We start from the raw sequence: 27,846 nt of genomic DNA, 5'->3' as shown, positions 1-27,846 counted from the left end.
ATACACACAGACAGACGGACATGTCTAAATCGACTATAGGGTCGGAAAATTATACTATAGGAATTACAAACGGAATGACAAACTTATACATACCCTTCTCACGAAGGTGAAGGGTATAAAAAGTCCCAAAAATCACGTAGTAATAGAGCCTAACTTTGGTTATATGATTTTAAGCACTTTTTATATAAAAGCTAAAATATGCCGATAAATGTTCAAATATTGCACTGTAAAAATAAACATCATTTGACATCCCTAATATGTACTAACATAAATGTATTACTAACTGACGGGACGTCTAATCGTTGCATCTACAGACATTCAAATACATTTTCATTGAATAGTTCATTTAATATTCCCATGCCATTATATAATCTTTTATTGTTACCGCTTATTCAACGTTTTCTTTTTTTCAACTTTTCATTTGCTTGCTTTATTATGGCAACTTATGACGAAAAAGTTATTTAAATTTTTTATTTTGCATTGCATCTATTACATTTTATATCCTCCACCCTGACTTGTATTGTTCCAGTTGTATTTAATTTTAATTTTGTATTGCGCTCTATTTTCTTGCAGGTGGTTTAACTATGAAGGAGGAAAGTTGTATTGTATTGACTCTTTACTACCCGCGACAAAATAAGCTAACTACCTGTCATTCACTTCCTAGTCTGCCAACAGTTCTTCACTCGCTTGGCATTGAGCAACTAGCAACGTAAGTACATATAATATGTATTTATGTATATGTATGTATGTATTCTTACATACATATATGTACATACAATTCAAATTTACATTTAAAGTTCATATTGCATAGAATCCAAACTATAAATCATACTTTTATTAGAAAAGAGAATATGAAATTTGGTTATACTATGACATATTGTTCAAAACTCTTATTAAAAAACTATTTTCAACTTACTGTTTTTATAGACCTAAGGGGTTAAGGAATACAATAAAATCTGTTAACGTTAAAAATATATAATTAAATTAACATTTTAAAAGAATGTAAAATAGTAAATTTATTATTTATATTTATAATATATATAAATGTACTTGAAACCATTCATGTCGAATATGTTTTAGTATAAGAATATAATTTATTCCAAAAAATTATTGGTCTGTCAAATTTATAAAAATTTAAATAACGTATTCATGTTTAAGTTTTGATCTCATTAAATCTCACAAATGCTCTCGACATATAAAATTTTAAAACTCGTGCAATTTTCATCCGATATCAAAGATTTTTAAATTTTTAGAAAGCGCTGAGCTAGATCTTAAAAACAAACTTTCTTTAAGAATTTACTTATAAAAAGTTAGAGTTCTATATTCTGAGCGAATTTTAAATACCCTCCACCAGCAAGCTGCTTTTTATTAAAACCTATTTAACATAAGTATGTAATTTTTAGATATTCCGACAAAACTATTGTGTCCATTAAGGAGAATGATTTATATATTTACAAACCACATTTTTTGTAACGTCGATAATTTTAATGTAAGTGATTTTTAAAACGAGATTAATATCCTTATATCAGAGTTGTAATAGGCCTAATATAATCATTTTACAATGAATTATTATTATTATTAAGTGATTTTCAAAAATGAACCTTATATACACAGAAAAAATTACGGTAGTTTATTTTCAATTAACATGTTTTAATTTTCTTTATTCTTTATTTAAACAAATTTTTATTTGTCTTAATTATCTCGTTTTTTGAAACTGTTTGAAACTAAAGTGTAAAATTTTGATTAAATTTTTAATTAATTCAAGTAATTTTTTCTGGCCTTCTTTTCTATTTTAGATTTATTTTTAATATTTTTTTTCAATCAAACAGTTTAATTTTTTTGATTAATAAATTAATAAAAAATCAATTTTATATTTATTAAATATTTAATGTATACAATTAATGAATTAATCAATTTTAAATCTTTTCTCAATTATTGACATTAATTGTTCTGATTAATTCGTTTTTTTAAATATATATTTTTACTCTTCTACAAATTTGGTAATTGATATCATCACTTTGGTTATAAGTGCAAAACTTGCTTGATACAATTATTTTGATAATTAAAACTCATTTTCAGTTTTTTCTGTGTAGGTGCTAAGACAAATTATGTACCAATCTGGCAAAAACTCAGTATAATTATATATACAAAATACACATCGAATTTCATTCTGATAACTCTGAATATCAATATGCGTTTAAGCCATTTTCGGGAATGGTTCTTATGTGGGAGCTGCGACCAATTATAAACCGGTTCGAAACAAAATTTTCTATGATTCGTATGCACATAAAAATAATTTATGTCAAATTATATCCAAATTGCTTTAAAATATTGAAAGTGTGCATTATATGAGAGCAATGACCATTTATGGACCGGTTTAAAAAAGAAAGAATAGAATGGTTTTTATGTACACAAAACATATCCGATAACTTTTTAATTCAATGAAATATATGCGTTTAAGTGATTTTCGGATGTGGACCTTATTTGAGAACCATGACCAATTACGGGTCTATTAAAAAATGTCCATTCATATAAAAACAAAACTATTTTGCTTCAAATTTTATCGCAGTACCTTAATTTATCAAAGAAATATGAGCTTTTAATGAATTTCGGAAGTGGGCTTTGTATGGGAGCTATGATCAATAATCGGTCCATTATTTCACCTAGCCCCCATACAACTAAACCCGCCGAATAGTTCATAATTATGTTTAATTTTCAAAACCAAGTTCTACACTAGCCTTTATGACCCTCATAAATTTTGCAATTATAGGGCCTCATTTGACCTAGTCCCTCTAAAAAGCCCCCTTCAAAATTTGACTTTAATGTGAACAATTTTATTCAACAACAATTAATTATATCTGAGTCAAGGTACAATTTAACTTAATGCTTTTTTATGAAAACTAAATCACATTTTATTTTCGTAATAGGCGTAAATTATTAAATGGTAGTCCTCGCCCGACTTTAATTTATAATTTATATAAGATTTACTAGATTTTTAACCAGGCGTTGCCTGGGGTTTTAAGTGATTTCATAACATTATAGTTAAATGTTCATTTACTCAAAATTCTTAAGGTCTCCTTACACAGAAAAAACTGAAAATGAGTTTCAATTATCAAAATAATTGTATCAAGCAAGTTTTGCACCTATAACCGAAATGATGATATCAATTACCAAATTTATAAAAAAATAAAAATATATATATTTTTTCAAAATAACGAATTAATCAGAACAATTAATGTCAATAATTGAGACAAGATTTAAAATTGATTTATTCATTAATTGTATAAATTAAATATTTAATAAATATAGATTTTTTTATTAAATTTATAAATCAAATAAATTAAAATGTTTTTAGAGAATTTTTTAAAAATCAATTAAAAAGGTGATTAAAACAATCAAATTATTAACCGATTACACACAACATTAAATGAATACTAGACCTTTAACAATGCGTTCAGCATTTACAAAAATTATCACTTTATTGACACAATTTAACATATAAAGTGTTTCATAAATTGTAAAGAAACTTGAATACTATATGCCTAAAATTTTATTGACTATTTAAGAATTATAAATATTGCTAGCACAAAAATTTAAAATAAAATATTAAAAATAAATCAAAAATAGAAAAGAAGGCCAGAAAATTATTTTCACTTAATTAAAAAATTAATTGAATTAATTAAAAATTTGATCAAAATTTTACACTTTAATTTCAAACAGTTTCAAAAAACGATAACGATAAAAAATAAAGAAAATTAAAACATGTTAATTGAAAATAAACTACCGATAATTTTTTTCTATGTACGAAAAATTCCTTATAATTTTATTGTGAACAATATTTAATGAAATATATTTTAGCTTGGTTCCATTTTGTGTCCCCTACCTTTAGATTTTGGTAGCAGTAGTTAAAGATGTAGCAAAAATAAAAATTTTAATAACAGTAGTAGAATCATTGGTATTTAAATATTTTAATGTAGCAATTGAATACTTCAAATAGTAGCACTAAATATTTACTTCAAGTAGCAATAAATGTTATTATATTTTTCAAAAATTAAAAATTTGGTAGCATTGCTACTTTATTTTGGTAGCAGTTCTAGGTAGCAATGCTAATTAAATTTTTGGTAGATATGCTACCTAATTTTGGTAGCATAAAAATAAATTTTTTATTAAAATACGAAAAAAAATACGTCATTCAGAAAAAAGGCACAAGCTGCGGATTAAATTTAGGACTTAGATTTGTGGGCCTTCTAAAGACATATTTACGTATTATAAAGTTGCGATATTAATTTCTCATTATGTTCACTACTTAAAGGATTTATGTATATTTATCAAGGATTATGTATCAAATTTTGTATGAAAATTTTATTCATAAGATTTTTATAAGTTCTAATGAATACAAATTCTTCGACTGAAAATCTTATAAAAAGCCTTCGGCAGATGACCATCTACAAGCCTTTTTAAGTAAGCATGTATAATTAAAACGATTTTTCAATGCGACTTGATGTACATGTGTCTATAGAATAATGCCTTTAGTAAGGCCCCTATACTGAACATTTTTCCCGTTGGGATATGTGTATTTGTTAGTTTATTTTTTGTTTTCGAAGTTTTTTACTTTTTCTATTGCTACTTCAATTTTTATTTATTATTGCTACCTCAATTATTTGGTAGCAATAAAACGAACAACTAGTAGCAAAGATTTCTATTGCTACTTTTCAAAAGTAGCTACTACCCCAATTGTAGTTTATGTTTTATTTAGAACTATTTCTACTTCTACTAATTTATTACTACTGCTATATTTGAGATTTACTTTTTTATAAGTAGCAATAGTTTTAAAAACGTATGATTATAAAGCAAAACAAATGCCACTGCTACAACTTCAGACAATTGTTTATAGCAGTAGTTAAAGCAATAATATAATTCTTGGCAGCAAACGTAGTTTTTCTAACACTGCTCAAAAGTACTAATTTTGACCGCTTTACAAAAAGGGGGTAACCTTTTTTGCGCCCTCCTATTCCAAGTTTTGAAAAACGATATAGTCTATAACACCCTCTAAAAATTGTTCTACCAATGTTCCAAATTTCAAGGAAATCGGTTCAACCGTTTAGGCGGGATTGACGAACAAACAAACAAACGAACAGTTTTACAAAGAGATTTATAATATATGTATATTAGGAATATTAGGACAATTTCTTAGATTTAGCCATTGAAGTTTAAAATGTTGTCATACTGCTTCTCGGAAATAAGTTTTGGAAGATATAATGCGTTTCTTCCTTTAAAAGGATTTTAAAGTTTGAAATGCTTGTTGTGAACTTCACCTTTTAAGTTGAACATTTTTGTCATATAATGTTTTTAAATGCCTTTAATGCTTTTTTGCTCAATGAAAAGCTTATACAATTTTTTTAAAGCCCTTTAAGCCGCTTAATGGTGTGCGAGTGCGATATCTATGAAAAAATATTTTTTAATTCATAAATAAGATTTTTATATTTGGCACATATCTACTAGAGTTGTCAATTATTCGTGTTAAAAATGATTCGAATAAAAACTAACGAGTAGTCGAGGAAATTTTAGAAATTATTCGATTTTTCAATAACAAATAAAAGATTTTATTCGAATAATTAAAAAAAAACATGTAAGAGTTCTATATTCGGCTGTGCCGAATCTTATATACCCTTCACCGTGGTGTGTTAAAAAAAATCGGTATTAAAAACTCTTCTTTCAAAGCACTTACTTCGGGCTGAACATACTTAATTTCATGTTTCTAGATTCAATATTATAGAAAATTCAAAAAGTACTTTAAAAAACCGAATAATATACCAATAAGTTCACGTTTTCCGGTTCTCACCAATTTCCGACTCTACATACTTAATTTAATGTTTCTAGGTTCAATATTATAGGAAATTCAAAAAGTACCTTCTGTAGAACGAAAAAGTACCAAGAAATTCGCATCGATTTGTTCTCATCTAATCCGGTCTCTACATTCTTAGTACCTTTTGAAAAACTAAAAATTACCAAAAAGTTCACTTTTTCCGGATCTCACATAATTCCGACCAGTGTACACTTAATAAGGTAGCCTCGTCGCTACAACAAATACAACAATACAAAAACAACAGGCGATTTGTTATTGTAGAATAATCCCATCTGTCAAAAAAAGCTGTGTGTGTAGAATGAAAAAGCAACAAATAAACACAATAAAAATATGAGTTTTTAGCAATTATTTAAATTTTTAACTATTAATATTAATATATTATATTAATTAAACGTGGAATGTCTGAAAATCATAACTATATCTATTGGGAAGACCAATTTTCCGAATTAAACGTGTTTTTTGTGAAAAGTGATTGGTCGTGTTAAAAATAGTTGAAACTGATTTGGAACGTATGCCGGAGCTAAAGATTTTCTTTTTTTATTAAGAGAGAAGGATAACAAAGACATTTAATCACGATTGACCTAGAAAACTCCTTTAAAACCATAATTTTCTTCACTTTTTAAAATTTTTACACCTTTTGCGATTTTTTTTCTATGTAAACAAACAGAAATTTTGACAGATAAGATTGTAAAAGCTGATGATCAGCTGTGCGGACGAGGCTACCTTATTAAGTGTACACTGATTCCGACTCTACATACTTAATTTTATGTTTCTGGGTTCATTATTATAGAAAACTGAAAAAGTACCTTTAGAAAAAAGAAAAAGTACCAAAAAATTATATTTTATGTGTTCTCACCTAATTCCGAAGGTTCAAAATTATAGAATATTAAAAATAATATTCCCTTTATGGGTTCTCATATAATTCAGACACCACATACTTCATTTCATATTTCTAGGTTCAATATTATAGAAACTTCGAAAAGTACCTTTTAAAAAACAAAAAAGGACCAAAAAGTTCCATTTTGTGGCTTCTAACTTAAGCCAGTCTTTAGACACTTAATTTCAAGTTTCTAGCCAATAACAACAATGCTGCTCTCGCATTGCAACTCTTGCTCTGCTGTTCTCGCTCTGCATTGTTTTTATAAACAGAGTACAATAACAAAATTTACCGTATGATTATGTATTTTGTTTTTGTTTTTTGCAATTTCTGTTTAAGCATAAATAAAAAATCTCAGTTTTTGATGAAATTTATAGAGGTTGTCTCGGATTTTTGCTCATATCTCCGTTAATTATGGACCGATTTTGCTGATTTTAAATAGCGAACTTCCCGAAAGCATGTCTAACAGAATTATTAAAGATTCGGATCACGCCGATATCTGGGGTCCTCTAAAAACTGATTTCACAACCAGACGGACAGACAGACAGACGGACATGGTTTAATCGACTCCGCTATCTATAAGGATCCAGAATATACATATATACTTTATAGGGTCGAAAAATTATATTATAGAAATTACAAACGGAATGACAAACTTATATATACCCTTCTCACGAAGGTGAAGGGTATAAAAAGTAAGAAATTATAGTCTGCCGTGGCCGACAATATGATACCCTACACCAGTTATTAATATTAAATGTGATTCATTTTTCATAATAAAACATTTATCTTCAATATTACCTTGTTCCAATATATTTAAGCAATTTATGGATGAAAAACTTATTTTCTGAGTAGGCTTTATATGGGGGCTAGGGGCAAATATAGACCAAGCCCGCTAAATCTTTTTGGAATAATGTTTATATTTAAATAATATTTTATTGTGCTGAATTGCACCACGATATTTGTGTTTATAAGTTAATTTTGGACATTCAAGTAATTTTCTGAAGGGGACTTTGTATGGGAGCTAGGGTCAAATGGGCCCGATCTTTATGAAATTTGGCAGTGTCATCAAGATTTCTATAAAACTTACTTGTATCATTTTATCGATATACCTGTATATTTAACATAATTATGAGCTAAGAAGCCCATTTCGGGGGTTCTGTTCTATGGCGGCTAGGTGAAATAATGGAACGATTTTATCTATTTTCAATAGGCTTCGTCTTTGGGCAAAATAAACGAACTTATCTTAATCGACTCATTCTATGCCGATTGGTATACTTTAAGGTGGGTATAGGACGAATGGTGTATGGTATAAATATATATAAAACTTGCCAAATAACACCAAAATCTTAACATATGGGTTAAAAACGGGTTTTCGTACATTAATGCACTAAGTAAGTAAATTAGTTCTCAATAGATTTAAAAGTGGATGCTAAGGCTTTTATAATGATATATGTATTGTATTTGTAATACCGTTTGTAACACATCGAAATATTGTGTCCTTAATCGATTCTAAATCGACTAAGCCGACCATTCGCCTGCATGTCTGTTAAAAGCACGATAGGAGGTGCTAGGGAGTTGAAATTTAGAAATATTTATTTGTTTGTTATTATTAGGGAAACCAAAATATGCAAATGCATGTTTTTTGTGGTGCGTCGTATGGACTCATGGATAAGATATTTATACGTTTCAGACCAATTTAAGAATTTTGGCATCGATTTGTTACAGCATATTTTTGCATATTTTACCCATAAGAGCATAATTTTAGTGCATATTTTGATGTTTTCGCTTTTTTCGTTTTTGTACATTTTCAAAACTTTATTTAAAAAAAATAAAATTTATTTTTTTTATTTTTAATTTTTCAGCCTACTTTACAATTTTGAAAAAAAATTCGTTTGTAGAACTTAAAAACTGCAAAAAATACATTACTCTCACGAAAACCAATGTTATAGTTTTTTGTTCAATAAAGCATTACATTTTAAGTCAGACATAAAACCTATTACTTTTGATTTCATGAGACCAATCCATTTTTATAGTTTAAAAAACTAATTATTGGAATTTATGACAACACCGATTAAAATGTCAGTTTAGAAGCTATGAATACAATTGGTAGAAATGTGTTAAACTTTGTCGTTTGAAATATGTTTTTTGGGGTCCAAATGGTTTCATGTTATTTATTGGTTATCTGAATTTAAAACGGAATTCTATTAAACTAGTTCTTCAAACTATGAGATAAATCAATTATAAAAAATCTTGTAGGATGAAATATGACACTAAACATTTATTATTTCATTACAATTTCTGTTTTTGAGCTTTTCAATGTTAAAAAATATTTTTAGAGCATATTTTTTAAATTTTAAGAGCTTGTTTTCGGTTTCCCTGGTTATTATAAATTTGCAATATCTGTCTACGATTTAACCTACATAGCATCCATATAAAGTTCCCTTCAGAAAATTACTATAACGCAGATAACTGGCTTAGAAATGCGTGGATGACAATGAAATTTGAAATGTAAAAATGTTTAAGGATCGGTTAAGATCACATCAGAAAATGACTTAACGTACATGACTCGCTTAAAAATACCAGGTTTTTTATGCAAGGAATACATGATGCGTCCTTTTACACACCTTAGTTTACGTATATTGCACACAAATGTTACAATTTTAAAAACAATTTCTTAATAAAATATTATTTTGCAAAATAAATTTGGTGGTAGCGTGTAATTGCAATTTAATTGTAATTTTTTATATAAGAAATACAATTTTCATAGTTTTATAAAATAAAAACAAGAAAAACAAAAATTTTTACTCGATTATTCAAATGACAACCCTAAAATAACAAAATCTTAAAAAAACGAGCAAATTTCTATGTTCATAAATAATTATATTTGATTTTTTAATTATTTAATTTTAGAGATTCAAATCCAGTACTCATATCTTCTCCTCCAGAATTATCAGGAATGACGTTAGAGACAAGACTGTTATCATATGACTGGCAAAATCATTTTAATGAATTCCAAGAGGCGACCAGAAAAGGTTCATTTAAGCCACTTTGTTGGGGTGCAAAAAATCATGTTGTACCGGTAAGTACATTGTCAAAGTATTGTTGTTTATGAGAATTAAAAAATGATGCCGATTCTCAAATATTCTCCACCGAAAAACTTGTTTTTTAAATAAAAAATAACAAAATTTCAATATTTAACATAACATGTATTTTTGTGAAAAATGTCATTTAAGTAAGGACAACACTTATCAAAAAAACTAATAATCAAAAAATGTTTATAAAAGGTACCTTGCAAGTTAAATTTATTTAATATTCGGAATTACCGAATGATATGACGCATTCTAAGGTACATTTTCCTTTTCCCCTCAGATCCGTACCTGTCACTTAGTAACATCTTCAAATGTAAAATGCTTTGAAAAAATATATTTTTTTCTTTATTCATATGAATTTTATTCTTTTATTTAGTATCTAACAGAACTGACAATTTGTCTTCTTGTTTTCTTACGGTCGATATGACCGATTCATGTGCTAATAATTTCCAACTCTTAAGTTTGTCTTTAAACAATGTACAATTCATATAATTTAACAGTTTTATTGTTCTTCTATTCTTTTTTGTGACATAAAGAATACGGAATACCTGGAGGGTTACAACGTAAACATTACGAAATCCTATAGAAAACAGAAACACTGTAAACACAAGAGACTGTTTGTGACGGAAGAAACAGTGCCTGACATCAACTTTCCTGTTCTACATGAAGTCGACAACAACAACATTATTGAGGGTGCTGCTCGAAGCAGTAGAAGTTCTGCCACAGATGGATTAAGTGTAACCCACGGCTATAGTCGAACGATTGCAACAACTTTATCATCTACAACATCGTTTCTAATGTTGCAGCAAGTATTCAGGTGGTGGTGCTTCCTTCCATCGTGAAAGATTTAAAATGTCACAAATTCACCACAATTGTGTCGGAGAACATATGATATTGCTACGTTGTGCATTAAGGTAAATTTCACAAAAAGACACAATGAAAGATAATAGGAACATAAAAGTAAAAAATATTTTTTTCTTATTTTATATTCCCCTCCCAAAAATGTATTTTTTACGATATTTTTTATATATCTTTATGAAATTGATTAATTTAAAGCCATTGGTGTATGTTTGTGAGAGATAACGTACAATTATATATTGAAGCTGAAGTTAAGTTAATATCATTCTGAAAAAATATTTGAAAGCAATATATTGTGTTCAATACATTTAAGTTTAAGGTATAAAAAAATTTAATATTTCCTAGCAAAATCTTCACACACTTTTTACTTTTTGAGTGAATAACTACACGTTTCTGTTAGACGATGACAAAAAAAAAATAACTACTTGCAAGTGCTATTCATAACGACCACTCATTACCAATTATAAAAACATGCAAATATATTTTACTGGGTTATGCACATTTAAAACTATTTTAAATTAAAGATTAAACACACATATATACCAATGGAAAGTCCTTAATTTTTATTATTTTATTATGTGATATTTTGTTTTTTATTTTATTTATAATGTCCTGTAAGACTTATAATTTAAAAACGAACTGATTTTATATACATTTTTATCATCATTATTATAATTTCATACATTTAAAATGTGTGTATAAATAAAGCCTAGCTGACATTAAACATAAGTATTTTTTAAGTTAATTGAAAATTAAAAATGAAAAGATTTTGTTTATTAAACATGAATTTAATTTTAGTTTTATACTTTTCGTAAAGTCAAAGAATAAAATTTTTAGGAATAATAATGACAATGGAAGTTTTAGGCATAGCAAATAAGAAATAATACAAACTATGTGATTTTTAATCATAAATTCGTTGTAATTTGAAAAACAGTGTGTCCTTTGAATTAAATATTTTTTACATCTCGCTTGGAAATTTCACAAATTAAGGGTCACCAGAGAATAAAATTTTAATTTATACATTCATCAGATAAACAATGCATACACTATGTAAGTTTATAATAATTAACATTTACAATTTAGTAAAACTAACAAAAAAATTTTCATTGATGTAAATCAATACAATAGAATTGTATATCAATTTAACAAAAAAAGTTTCAGATATATATAAAAATTCTACACCATTCAAACTATTGTTCAACAATCAGATTTAAATGTAATATTAATAAAATGGTGTATATTAAAAAAAGTAAAAATTTCACTTAAAATACAAAAGGACGTAATAACAAAAAAATGTAAATTATACTCTTAAGAATAAAAATGGTTTATTGCAAAAGTATACATGAGTAGTGTCGCAAATTTTTAGAAATTTATTATAAAAAAACTCCACAAGTTTTTAAAGCAACTTTTATTTAAACATGTTATTAATGTTTGGATAAAATGTGTATGCTTTTTATAGCGGGGAGGGTCTTATGCTTTTGTGCTAGTGTTTGTAACACCCAAAAATATTGGTCTAGTAATCGGCTCAGAATCCCTTTATTTTATCTATGTCCTATTAAAAATTTCGCCAATTTTTCGCCTAGCCCCCATAGAACTGTATCCCCCGAATAAGACTTTAGGGCTTACAATTATGGTCGGTCATGTCCGACTATGCATTCATACTAGTTCTTGCTTAATTTAGTTATTTGAAAAGTATTGTCAAATTAGCGATATATGTGTGTAGGTGACAAAATTCATATTTTTAAAAAATTTAATATATTAATTAAAATATAAAAAAAGTCACCTAATTGATAGAGCCGTCCTTAATTTTTATAAAAATTTCACACAGTCTTTTACAAGAAAAATTTATTAAGAGAAATATACACAAAATTTCTATATATAATACGTTTAAATTCTCGATAAAAGAAAACGATTTGTATGGTGTAGAATTTAAAAACTAAATCTTCATCATTTTATGCAATGTTAAGCAATGAAAAACAAAAACAATCAAAATTAGTAAGTATATTAGCAATTTTAGTACTTAACCACTAAATCATAATGAAAAATCAGTTAGATAAAAACATTTTATATTCAGTCTGACATTATAAGTTTATGTCATTAAAAAATCATAAAAGAATGAAAGTGTGTAATTGTTTAAGCAAAAAATCTTAAATACACAGAAACATCCATATGTTTGAATAACATCGTCCGACAAAAAGAGGAAACGAATGAACCGGATGATATAGGTCTAAAATAGAAAACAATTTTTTAATGGCTCATGGTCGATTTTCATTAACATTTGGATATGCTTTATACACCTGCAAAATTATGTATTTGATAAAAAAAGAATTTAAAAAAAGTTATCCTTTGTTATTTAATTTAAATTTTTTAATTAAAATAAATACGATAGAAAATTGTACATACAAAAATACGTACATTAGGGTAGTCCCATAATAGTAGTTGTGAATGTTCCTGCCGGATATGAAAATTTAGTTCAATCTAAGCTACTATTTCTCAATTTTTCTGAAGTCAATATTTGATAGACTGGATCAAATTATAAAAATATCCTTTTTTGAGGTTTTTATGATTTTCTTCATAATTCTTACAATTTCGATTTATGATTAGTAAATAATTGAATTTATTACGTACTAAATATCATATAATATTACAATATTCTTGCTTTTCAAAATTTTGAGATTCATTTTCTACCAAAGGATAATATTTTGAGAAACGGTATTTTATAATGAATTTAGCTTTCATTTTCTGTTTGATCATCAGTACCTTAATTTTGCTCTATATAAACGGGACCACCCGAATGGTCATACATACATATATACATAAAAGTATATTAAGTACAATATACATACATACATTCGTATATATACATATGTAAAAGATATAAATAATATACATACTTAAAAAGGCAAAAGTTATCTATTTACAATAGTAATTAAAAGAATATTAAAGATGAAAACCATAACATAAAAAATATTGTGAACATTTTATATTTATAAATAAATCATTAGTTTTACAATTATCATACACAAAAATACAAAATTATATTCATACAGACAAACAAATACATAACCATACTATTAATAAATCAAATTCAATAATATTTTTATACAACTATTCACAATGATACAAATTATAATGGAAATGCAAATACGATAGCCTGTCTATAAAATTATCTTTTTGTCCAACTATATTACCCTGTAACAATTTTGAAAAAAAAAACTTCACACAAGGAAAAGTTGATATGCATGTGAAAATAGATTCCGATTCTTATAATCAGTTCTTATGTCCATATAAAAGGAATTTAAAGGACTTGCAATTTGAAACGAATATTTAAAATATTTATATGTATTATATGAGCTAATATTAGTATCAAATGGGAGCTGGGAATCTCTACATTTTATAAATTTGGATTTTTTTTTTTAATTTGGAATTTCATCGCTTGAATTCGTATGTCCTTGTAAATTTGAAGTCCTTTTACAGGAACATATGAGGTGATTATGAAATACTGAGTACACAGAGTTAATACTAATGGTCCACAGTTTCCAGTATACATAAAATTTTTATGTGTAAAAATGACTGTTGTACGGTGTATTATTTATTTAATTGAATTTTAATGTCTTATTTATTATTTATTAGTTAAAATTCATATTTTTTATATATATGTTCTAAAAAAAACTTGCTTCCACTACATTAAATGCAGCCATATCGTCATACAAAACAAAAATGTCACTCATTAGGAATATCTATTTATTTACATTTGCCTATGGAAAAAATGTTAATACATTTTTTATTAATTCCTAAAAAATATATTAGGCTTATAGCCAAAATTAGACTATATCTGGAAGTGGGGACCAGTAGTGTTCTAATAACGAAAAGTCTTTTTTCGGGAAATTTTGGTGACTAAATGTCCAGCGGCAAACCGATATTTTAAAGACATTTAGAAACAAATTAACACGTATTTTTAATATAACAATCCAGATGTTTGGGTAATAAATTTGAAAGATGAACAAACCGCAGCCACTATCCTTATATTTTATGTGGAAAAGTCGTATGTAAAGCACTAACACTAGTTTATATTAAAAATTTCCACTATTGTATTTAAATATTTTAAATTCTGTTTAGAGGATGTATCGAAAACTAGAAACTTTATTAATGCTCAGGAAAAAACAGCGGATTTAAAATCGTATAAAAGTTTATAATCCCTTGACTAAAATACCCAGCTCGCAACACTACACAGAAAAAAATTCTCAGTAGTTTATTTTCAAATAACATGTTTTTCCCTTTAATTTGTCTTTAAACTAATTTTTATTTGTCTTAAACGTAAGTGTACAATTTTTATTAAATTTTTAATTAATTCAATTAATTTTTTAATTGATTGAAAATTTTTTTCTGGCCTTATTTTCTATTTCCATTTTAATTTTTTTATGTTTTATTTTGAATTTTTTCTAGGAATATTTATAATTCTTAAATAGTTAATAACATTTTAGGCGTATAATATTCAAGTTTCTTTAACATTTATTAAACTCTTTATATGTTTAATTGTGACAATAAAGTGATATTTTTTTAAATGCTGAACGCATTGTTAAAGGTCGAGTATTCCTTTAATGTTGTATGTAATCAATATGATTGTTTTAATCTTAATTGATTTTTAAAAAAATTCTCTACCAAATAGTTTAATTCATTTAATTAATAAACTAATAAAAAATCAATTTTCTATTCTATGAAATCTTGTCGCTATTATTAATTGTTCTGATTAATTCATAATTTGTAAAAAAAATATATTATTTTTATTTTTTACAAATTTGGTTATTAATATCATTTTGATTATAGGTGTAAAAGTAGCTTGAAACAATTATTTTGATAATTAAAACCTGTTTTAATTTTTTTCTGTGTAGAAAAAAATACTTTAGAATTTTTCGTTTTTACATTTTACTAGAAACCCCATTTTCATTTTTCAAGTCGGCTCGGAACACTTAAACACCTGGGTGACGATTATATGTGGGGCGTGGCACATGTATAGAGAAAGAGAAAAAGATATATTACCGATTATTTTATTTTTAATTCAGTGTATTAGTTTTTGGCCTACATTTTAGTTAAGACTTACTTATATTAACCTGTTTTGTTTACAACATATAACAAATTAAATAGAAATTAGTAAATAAAGACGACGTTTATTACATTTTGCGTGACGATATATACATATATGGTAAATCTCATGTCAAGTGACCTAACTTTTGACAACAATTGGTCTTATAACTCCCACACGAATGTACATATTCCGCTATAATAAATTTTTAATTACTTTCATCAGAATGTCGATATCTTTACAAAATTTCACTAATATAAGTTTTATATCTGTAGATATAAAGATAAACCTTTTAGATCGATTTATTATAAATCATTTAAAGACACATTACCTATTGCCAAATAATGTTATCAATACAAAATTTGGCACAGATATAATAAAACTAGTGCATTCTGATCGGAAAATATTGGTCTCAAAAGTTGGGTCACTTGTCATTAAATCCCCCATACAAACATTACAAACAAAAATTGTTCTTTCATAATGGATTTTAAATCTTTGCAACCATTTTTAACGCATAAATTATGTTTATAAAACGTTTGAAACTATCATCATTTTCAAAATTGTATATGTTAATCAGACTTGAACTTTTACTCTATATTATGCGCGTTATGCATATATTTAACGAAATAACATTTTTTTGTCAAACATCCAACTTCAAAAATAAAACATATGGCTAAATATACATTTAAAGTGGTTCGCAAAGATTTCAAAAGAAATACAAAAATATGTATGTATATTCATAAGTTTTTATTTAAAAAGAATACATTTGCGTAAAAAATGTTTCATAAGTTACTATAAATCCACTATTTTTTCAAATCCCTAGACTTAAGAAAGATAGAAATAAAAATTTAAAAGAATAACTTTATCAAGTAAGCTAAAATGAAACAAACATTTGCTTTACAATTTAGGTTTTCTAACTACCAAAATACCTACTATTTTAGTATGTACCTTAAAATACATTTTTTATAAATGAATCCCAAGTAAAAACTAAAAAATAAAACTAACAAATCTTATTGCAAGTAGATAAAGTGAAAAATGTAGTTAAAAATATATTATATCTTTAAGTATTACTACTAACATACATGCATACATACATACATACATACATACATACATACATACATACATACATACATACATACATACATACATACATACATACATACATACATACATACATACATACATACATACATACATTCAAATTCTTTAAAAGTAAAATTCCATAAATTGTTGTTTTCCCTTTCTGTTGCAACTACCAATTATGGTATTCAAAAAACCTTCGATCCGTTGATCAATAATTCGAATAAGTAGATGAAAATTGTCAAATTTCAAACAAAGAATAAACTAATAAATAAAATATTACTATTTGATAGTAATAAATATGCATATTTATTTATATTTATTAGTAAAAATTTCAATTTATTTTTAAATAATAAAGAAATACAATTTTTTAATTTAATATCCTTTTATATAATTATAATTTTTTGTTATAGAAAGAGACATAATTGAAAAAAAACAATAAAATTAGTGAAAATATCCAGTTTTTCATTTATTCGAAGAAATTTACTAAATCCGATTACTAATCGAATAACATTGAACCTCAAATAAAGGCAGTTGGTTTGAAATACTTTTTATCAATTACATATCGCTCATTTACTACAAGCCTGGCATATATAAAAAACTACGTTTTGAGTGAATCCTGATATCGGGATCCCAGGATTTTCAGGATTTCTAAATCTCGAAAAATATAAATAAATTTTCAAAAAAATCTTAATAATTTACCTACAAAAATAACATTTTCTATTTCATATTACAACAAGAATACATTAAGTATGTGTTTACTAATACTGAAAAATTTTCCATAAGTATTTTGTGAAAGTTTTGGAAAACAAATTAATTCAATGTACTAGAAATAATAAAATATTATTTAAATAGAGTGCTTTCTAGATACACCAATCATGTGACCAACCGTCTTGAGCTGAATATCGGATATATGGTTTTTAATGGCCCCTAGGGAAACACTACAAAACTGGTCTATATCAGAGCTTCGAATTAATCAATCAATTAATCAAATTTGAGCTTAATTCACCAAAATCTGAATTCAGAAATATAAAGTTAATTCTTCTAATCCTTTTTTTAATTCTCAGGAATTAATTCAATAGCTTAATTCAAAGACTTTCAGTTTATTTTAATTCATTCAGCTTATGAATTAATTCGAATGAATGATATTATAGAATGGTGAAGTAATAAATTTTAATTTGATTTAAAAAATTGAATTAAGGCTTAACAATTTTAAACCTTTGGTCTATATCAAGTATAGCCATCGTAGTTCTAGCTTTTGCCAAGCTATCAGCAATATTATTTCCAGTTATATATCGTGTCCTCTTACCCAAATAAGAAAATTATCATCTCGCCATCTTATTAACAGGTTGACTGCCAGTATAGATTGTGATATACCCATATCTTATACTATCAATGCATATTTATTGTCCTTTTTATACCCTACACCACTTTATTGGGGAGGGTATATTGGGTTTGCCCCGAGTAGCTCATAATTATGTTTAATATACTCGTATATTGACAAAAGCGGCACAACTAAGTTTTAAACTAGCCTTGAAGAACCTGTTGAATTTCGGGACTCTTTTGATCCAAGCCCCCTTCCAAAGATGACCTTAATGTCCACGATTCACTTAAAAAGACTTGTGCCATAGTGAAATTCAGCATAAATACATTTTATGTAACCGTAATTTCATCTTCCAAATTTTATGAGGATCGACTCAAACAGGGGGCTTGGGGGAATCCCCCATATAAAGCATATTTCAGAAAATTAGTTTTTTAACAATAAATTACTTGAATATATTGGAGGCGAGGTACATATCAAGTCAAATGCCCGGTTTTCTGTACTTTCAAATCGGGAATTCCCGTTTGTTATACTTAATACAATCGTAAACATTTAAGTTTTAATTTACACTTTTACAACAAAAAAAATCACTTAAATGACATTTTTAAAAATAGAAAAAACTATATAAAAGATTTTACTTAGTATAACACATATTTTCTAATACACAAATAAAAAACCCAAAATCTTGGAATATGCCAGTCTTTTAGTTAATGAGCAACATGTATATGTGTTAATTCAATCAAATTTGCATGGGACATTGATTGAAGTTTACTTGAGTAAATTTGTGAAAACATAAGCAATAACATAAAGTTATCGATATATACAACTACTAGTTATATACATACTACATATACATAGTTCATGAATACATACGATAGTTCTATAAAATAATTATATATATTCATATATACATACATATAGTTACCTATACTTATACACACAAACATACTACATACCTACGTATATAAATAGAGGTATTTAATATTTGTATATTTATTTATATACATTTGTAAATGTAAGTACATTAATACAAAAATAATATAAGCAATATTTGTAGCAACTAGAAAATGAAAATAAAAATCCAAACAAACAACTTAATAAATGAAGTAAATCAAAAATTAAAAGCAAAACAAAACATACAAAAAATAAAGGAATAAATAAAAAATAAAATATATACATACATACATACTTACTATATTTAAAACAAGAAAATATTACAGAAACAAAACATTGAAAACATTTAGCAATATTCAAATTGTCGTTACCCAGCGTTGTAGTCAAGTAGAAATGTCGTTAGAAATCCATATAGATATACAAGCATATTCACATACAAATATACCTACATAAATATTGTGTACATCCTATTATAGAGTAGTTAACTAAATGCATACATTCAAACAATACATACAAAAACCCTGCCCCATACCTAAAAATGTATTTGCTAGCATTAGAAAATATTACAACAAAGTAAAAAAGAAACAAATTAACAAAATGAAAAAACGAAACAATCTTACATCAAAGTTTGTAAAGTCCTTTTGCATGGATAACCTTAAGATACACACACACAAATATTTGTAATGATTATTTTTTTTGTGCATAAAAATGTCATTGAAACAAAGAACAAATAAAAAAGTAAAAATTACAAAAAAAATACATTAAAAACACCCGCCTCCCTATTACATCAAGAAATCAACAACAAAAACCAAAGATTCTCTAAGAGATGCAAACAGAAGAGATCTCTACAACTCATATTTAAATTTTTAGATTACAAATAAAAATGTGAAACACTAACACATACACACACACTAACAAAAATACACTAATTTTACAAAACTATACATATAAAGGCAAAATAGTTATAAAATAATTATGTTCCTTATTATTTAATTTTATTTACTTTAGCAAACAAATATACATACAGACAAGTGTTAACAAAGTTATCACTGTTCTGATTAATACAAACACACAAAACTCCCATTTATAATTGTAACGGAAACGGAAACTAGAGTAAATACTATGTATGTTACTTTTACTACTAAGGAGATGTTGAAACAAATAATATTGTATTTTTGTTTTATATGAATTAAAATAACTTAATAAATAAATAAAATATTAAATAAATAAATATTTACATGCATGTAATCAGTGTGTATGATTATAACACAAAAATTTTATCTTTTAATTGAGAGAGAGGAAAAATCAATTGGTAAATATTACAAAACCTTAAATTTGTGATTATACCAAAAATTATTTAATACAGATAATTCATTAATGCGAACTTCACACGAACAGTTGAATTACTTAAGTCGGCCTCTATATTTCTTGGAGTAAATCTATCTATATATATAAAAATTAATGTGTGTTTATTTGTTTTTCTTTGTGGGTTTGTTTGAAGTCTATAGACTGCTATACGGCTGGACCGATTTTCTTAAAATTTTCACAGTGTCTTCCTGTATGTCTGGAAGGAACCTTTTTATACCATTCACCTTGGTGAGAAGGGTATATATAAGTTTGTCATTCCGTTTGTAATTTCTATAATATAATTTTCCGACCCCATAAAGTATATATATTCTGAATTCTTATAGATAGCTGGATCGATTAAGCCATGTCAATCTGTCAAAAATCCGAGACAATCTCTGAAAATTTCATAAAAAATTGAGTTTTTTATTCATGCGCAAACAGAAATTGCAAAAAACAAAAACAAATTACACAATCATATGGTAAATTTTGTTATTGTACTCTTGTTTATAAAAACAAGGCAGAGCGTGGACAGCAGAGCAAGAGTAACAGAGCGAGAGCAGCACTAGTGTGTTGTTATTGGCTAGAAACATGAAATTAAGTATTTGGAGCCTGGCTTAACTTAGAAACCATAAAAGGAACTTTTTGGTACTTTTTTGTTTTTAAAAGGTACTTTTGGAATTTTTTCTAATATTGAACCTATAAATATGATATTAAGTATGTAGAGTCTGGATTAAGCCACTTTTTCGTTCTACAAAAGGTACTTATTGAATTTTCAATAATATTGAACCTAGAAAAATGAAATTTAGCATGTAGGACCTTGACTAGGTAAGAACCTAGAAAAAAGGACTTTTTGTACTTTTTCGTTCTACAAACGGTACTTTTTAAATTTTCTATAATATTGAACCTAGAAACATGACATTAAGTTCGTAGAGTCCGGATTAGGTGAGAACGCATAAAAGGGGACTTTTAAGTACTTTTTCTTTCTACAAAAGGACTTATTGAAATTTCTATAATATTGAAACTAGAAACATGAAATTAATTATTTAGAGTCTGGATTAAGTGGGAACCCATAAAAGGGGGCTTTTTGGTACTTTTTCGCTCTTCATAAGATACTTTTAGAAATTTCTACAATATTGAACATAGAAACGTTAAATTTAGTATGTAGAGTCTGTATTAAGTAAGAACCCATAAAAGGGTACTTTTTTGGTACCTTACCGTTTTGCAATTGGTATTTTTGATTTTTTGTAATAAAATTCGTACTGACTGTTTTTTTAACACATCATAGTCAAGGGTATATAAGATTCGGCACAGACGAATATAAAACTCTTACTTGTTTTATTTCAAAATGTCAAGTGAGCGAATAAAAAATTTAAAACTATACTTATGGTGCCCGACTATACTTTCCGACTATGCTTTCATGGTAGCAATGCATACTGGGTATAGCTAGTGAGTGTATATAATACAAAAATTAACACAAAAATTTGGTTATGACAAATACTCTATAAAAACAAGTAAGAAATTATCTTCGGGCGTGGCCGACTAATGAAATCTTACACCAGTTATGAGTATTAAATGTGACTCATTTTCAATAATAAATATCCTCTAGATTTTTTTTCAAAAAAGGTCCCTATAAACAAGTTTTATATTACCCGGAAAGAGAACTTTAGGCAGAAGTGTGTAAATTTAAAAGATTGGTGATTTGTGTTTTTTAAAATTTTTTATGCAAATCATAATATTTTTTTTTTTCAAAATTTACAAAGTTCAGATAGGACTGGTGGGGACAGTGTTTGCTTAAATAAGTCAAGTTTAATTTTGAAGTTCTTTCTCCGATTAATACAAAACTTGTATAAAGTCCTGAAAAACATATATTTCTATTGAAGCTTCTTTAAATGCGACTAACTTTTTAAAGGGACAAGATAAATGTTAAGAAGTTCTTTTGTTTTATTTACAATTTTGTCAAAAAACGAAAAATAGATAGAGAAAATTTAAGAATAAAAAATTAATACTCAAATATCTTTTAAAGCAAAAGAAACAACCCACACATGTAGGAGCATTTGTAGATCTTCTCTAGAATTAGTTGTATTATAAATTTCAGCTCATTCCAATCATACATGGATTTTTGGGATTTTTTTAATTTAATACTCGAGGTTATCAATTTGGAGGAGCTACCTACTTGCCCCCATTGCCCCAGCTAGTAATTTTAAGCTTCTGATAATCCTAATCCTTTTAAAGACTGATTTGCATAAATTTGCTTTCCTTTGTCGTATACCTTTCTAACAAGCTTCCATTTTCAATCATATAGACCAACGCATAATATGGAGGACAATTTAAAATTTATACAGCTTGTTCACGAAATCATTTGTTTACAACTGACACTGCAGTTGAGATTTTTTATGAGTACGTGTCCAAATAATTTAAAAATAAGTTTTTAAATCGTAAAAACACATCTCTTAATATCATCCTCTTGTACTATTCTCCAAATACTTTTTCCCCTCAAACACCAATTTGACAGTGCCATATTAATATATGGCACCCCACACCTAAACTCTACTGTTTAATATTTACAACATTATACATTGTACTTGTTTTTCGATTCTGCAAATCGATATAGAAAATAACGATAACGTACAGTTCGAACCATACATAAATTTAACTATTAAAATTGATATGTTGAAGCCATATCCATTTTATGGATATAGCTTCACCACTCACTTTATTTTGACGTATATTGATCATTTTTGATGAAAAATGGAAAAACGTGTTTTCGAAGGATATTATCCACTATATTTTGTAGTATATTATCCACTTTATTTTGACGTATATTGATCATTTTTGATGAAAAATGGAAAAAGAGTTTTCGAAGGATATCTAAAAAATAACTTATTTTTCTTTGGAAATAACCATTTAATGTAGCTGTATACTCGAAATTACGCTCAAAATTTAGAAAAATTGAAAAAAAACTTAAAACACCGGTGTCCCGTATTTTTATAAATGTTTTTATTTGGGTTTATAACAAATTTGTTTGGAAATATTCGTACAAATACATTATTAAAATAAATTAAAATTTCAGTAAATATTTTTACTGATTCAATAAATTGTCAGCTTTAATGCGAAAGAGTGTAACAACAGACAATTTTAAAATTGACTATTTGATTGAAAATGGTTCCTTACATCGGGATACATATTATTAGAAGTCTACTGTCAAAAATGTCTACATTTTCAAAAGGGCGTAATAGCATCTTACTTTTTTCACAACACAAAAAGACGTAAGCACATATAAACCAAAGTACTTTTACAATATATTCAAATTTAAATATGTTTGTGGATTTGAAAAAATCAATACAGCAATACAAATTTCTCGATATTGTTCTCGGTTTTCAGAAAGCAAAAGGAAGAAAATATTTGATCAATAAAAATATTTGATCAATTCTGGAAGATGTCATGGGAAAAGAAAAAGCTCTACGTTGTCAATCTTATTGAAACCTGCAATAGAAACGCATTTCAACAATTCCAGACGCGTTTTATCTTATTATTACTTTTTACAGCTCGATTCGAACCGTATGCAAGTCTGCAAACAAATGATTTTATCAACCTTAGGAATATCGGAAAAAATGGTAAGATTGTGGAAAATGTTTGTGGTTTACATTACACAATAGCGGCAAGTTTTGACGAATAGTCGTATGAAACACTATGAACAATGTCTAAACTTTCTAATTAAATGGTTAGATGTTATTCCAAAATAAAGGAAAATGAAAGAGCTCAAGTATCATTTCTCATATTTATGAGTGTTCTAAAAAAGGGTAATTACAGCTTATTTAAGCCGAGAAATGATGAAGGTAATAAAACAATAAATTTGCCGTCCTAACTAGTAGACTTAATAGAAAAAATCCTTTCCCATTAGAATTTCACCATTTAAATCACAATTTTTTTAAGATTATAAATCCATGCCAAATCGCTACTTATAAGAACAGGTAATAATATAGTTAAACTTACTTAGCTTAATATTAATCGTTCGATTTACAAAATCTGGAGATCCCACTGTAAATATGTTCCGTTCTTTAACTTACGATACAACGGGAGTAATTTATTATAAAATAAAAAATTAAAATTTTCAAAAAAGAAATGGCAACATCTACAAGAATTAAACTAAATGTAAAATTTGCAATGATTTAACTTTATTTAGTGTTTTTTAGTATGTATATTAATACATACTAATTCTCTCGTTTTTACTAATTTAGTGGTTAATAAATTAATTATTTATTTACATGTAAAATTCAATTACAATAATACTGATCAATTTTCTCAATGACATTCGTGTGGTAAGATTAAATAAGTATGTAATAAGCCCTTAAAAAATGTATTATTTTTGGGCCCTTTTGTTTTCTGAAAATTTAAATTAAAAAGGGCGTATCCCACATAACTTACAAAAACAACGAAAATAATTAATTTTTTAAACATATATTCATTGTGACCATTTTACCATTTTTACAGCTAGATTTTGCCATTTTTTGGTTTGATTTAGGTGTAATATTTTACATTAGAATTTGGCATATTTTTTAGCATTTTTCACTTTCACCGCCTTTCTCCTCTATTCTATGCCGGTAACACGGTCAAAGTATTTATAAGCATTAATGCCTAAGTGTTACTTTTCTTAAAAAAAATGAGATGAAGTCTGAGCCAAGAATGCCGATGTCGATTTTCATTGCTGTATACAGAGGAAAAAATATATATACACGACTGGTTCCAAATCGACACCAAATTTTTAATAACATCCGTTGTCAAGTATATACATACGTAAGACAACACTATGTAATGTTGACAACGCAACGTTATGAACATTGCAACAATTCGTTGTCGCAATCTAAATGTTATAAACAGCCGTTTCAAATCTCCAATTTCAGTTTTTTTTTTTAAACTTTTTATACCCACTATCAAAAAAGATGGGTATATTGATTTTATCATTCCGTGTGTAACACATCAAAATATTCTGGGTCGTCGTACGATTCTAAGACGATCTAGCTATGTCCGTCCGTCTGTCTGTTGTTGGCACGATACCATCCACAAAAATAATGATAGGGAGATGAAATTTTCCCAAAATATTTTTAATTGATCTTAAATGTTTGGTATTGGAAATGGGCAAAATCGGTCAAAATCGATTTCACATATCTAAATCTCCCCATTAATGGACCTTTTTTAAATGTTACCTTGATCTCATTAATATCGATATATAATAATAAAATATATTCAAAATATCAAAGTTCATTTATATGGCAGTGATTTGATGGTGGGTATAAAAGATTTGGCATAGCACACTCTTACTTGTTTAAATGACAAAATTATATAATATTTAACCTCTTATATAAATTTACTGTAAACACATTTTCAGTAATCAGTAAAATACTGCATTTTTTGCAGTAACCAGTAAATTTATTGCAATTTTTTGCAGTAATCAGTAAAATTTATTGAATACTGAAATTTTTTTCCGGTAACCATTTTTACTGATACTGCAAAGTGCCCATCTATGAAATATATATTAAAAATTTTATTGAAATCTGACATTCCTAACCCATAAAATGTGGAGTTCAAAGATCAAATTTTGCAAAATTTTTCAACAATGTCGAAATATTATTTTTTTAAATTTGTAATGAAATTCAAGAAAATTCATTTTTATTACATTCGAAAACCTGTTTTATTATTGTATTCCATATGCTGACCAAAAAATAAAACTCAACCAAAAACATTTATTAAATCAAATTAAATTTATTTCAATAAATTGTTTGTTAGAAAATATTTTCCTTCTGTGTGAAAATCAAACAAATTCGTTATAAACCCAAACAAAAATATTTATAAACATGGAAATTAAATATAAGCAAACGATTGTTAAGAAAATAATTATGCATATATTTTTTCTGTGTACATTTCAAATTATTTTTTTAAAGATTGGGTTTAAGCCACCTCATAAACAGTTCATACTTTAAAACGCAATATCTCCCAATTTTGACCCAACTATTCAAAACGAAGTATGGCACTAGATTCTACGACCCAAAATTAAGTTAAGGAGTTTCGGAGTTTTTCTGCAACTTTTTGACGTACATACAGTATAATCGCTCTGCTACTTCTGCTCTGCTTTGTTTTTATAAACAAGCGTGCAATAACAAAATTTACCGTATGGTTATTTATTTCTTCTTGTTTTTTGCAATTTCTGTCTGAACATGAATAAAACAACTAAATTTTTGATGAAATTTTCAGAGGTTGTCTCGGCTTTTTGCTCATATATCCGTTATATACGATCTTCTTGAAAGCATGTCTAACAGAACCGAAAAACTGATTTCAACAAACATTAAGACGGACTGACAGAGTTTAATCAACTCCACTACCTATAAGGATCCAGAATATTTATACTTTATCTGGACACGTTAATTATACCTCAGTCACATAAACATGATTATAATTATCTACAGTTTTCAACATATAACTCCCGTTGTCCGATGATACGAAGTAAATTTCATTTTTAGAAATATCAAAATTATATAAAGTTTCTTCCACGTTTTGCAATAAATTCGCTGCAGTATGCTTTCTCCGCAACTATATCATTACTAGAATATAAATAATAATTTTATTGTTGTTGCAAAACTGCACCCTTCCCCTTCTGAAAATGACTCTATCGCTCATAACTGGCTAAGAGAAGTATCAATAGCGGTGAAATTCGGCACAAACAGGTTTTATGGGCACATAAACCCTTTAGTAGAATTTTATAAGGATCGGTCCATAATTGACCCTACCCTCCATATAAAGTCCCCCTCAGAAAATGACTTTATCGCCCATAACTGGATAAGGGAATCATCCATAGCAGTAAAATTCGGCACAAACATGTTTTATGGGAACATAAATCACTTCGTAGAATTTTATGAAGATCGGTCCATAAATAACCCTACCCCCATATAAAGTCTCCTTTAGAAAATTGCTCTATCGCTCACAAGTGGCTAAGAGAATCATCACTAGCGGTAAAATTCGACACAAACATGTTTATGGGCACATAAATCTTTTTGTGGAATTTTACAAGGATCGGTCCATAATTGATTCTACCCATATAAAGTCCCCTTCAGAAAATGACTTTGTCGCTCATAACTGGCTAAGAGAAGTATTAATAGCGGTGAAATTCGGCACAAACATATTTTATGGGCACATAAATCTTTTCGTAGAATTTTGTAAGGATTTAGAAAATAACTCTATCGCTCATAACAGGCTAAGGGATGAATCAATAGCGGTGAAATTCGACACAAATATGTTTAATGAGAACTTAAATCTCTTTGCGAGATTTTATAAGGATGGACCCATAACTGACCCTGCCCCCCATATAAATTCCCCTTCAGAAAATGACTTTATCGCCCATAACTGGCTAAAAGAAGCATCAATAGCAGTGAA

The 27,846-nt window shown here is 27.1% G+C and overlaps 1 protein-coding gene across 5 annotated transcripts in view; it reads left to right on the top strand.

The window, feature by feature from the left end:
- LOC111679046 (MOXD1 homolog 2) overlaps positions 1-11,222 on the top strand; it is a 73,201-nt gene extending 61,979 nt beyond the window's left edge. For 4 of the 5 annotated variants that reach the window (XM_046951964.1, XM_046951961.1, XM_046951963.1 and 1 more), the window contains 3 exons: positions 574-709; positions 9,657-9,825; positions 10,372-11,222. In XM_046951964.1, the coding sequence (XP_046807920.1) occupies positions 574-709; positions 9,657-9,825; positions 10,372-10,677 (611 nt within the window). In that variant the 3' untranslated portion in view covers positions 10,678-11,222. The remainder of the gene's footprint in view (positions 1-573; positions 710-9,656; positions 9,826-10,371) is intronic. The other variant, XR_006941031.1, reaches the window with a different exon arrangement.
- Positions 11,223-27,846: the final 16,624 nt, after the last annotated feature.

This window comes from Lucilia cuprina, chromosome 5, assembly GCF_022045245.1.
Source record: "Lucilia cuprina isolate Lc7/37 chromosome 5, ASM2204524v1, whole genome shotgun sequence".
Taxonomy (NCBI): domain Eukaryota; kingdom Metazoa; phylum Arthropoda; class Insecta; order Diptera; family Calliphoridae; genus Lucilia; species Lucilia cuprina.
Note: the sequence above shows the minus strand (reverse complement) of the source record. Positions and strands in the feature narration are given on the sequence as shown.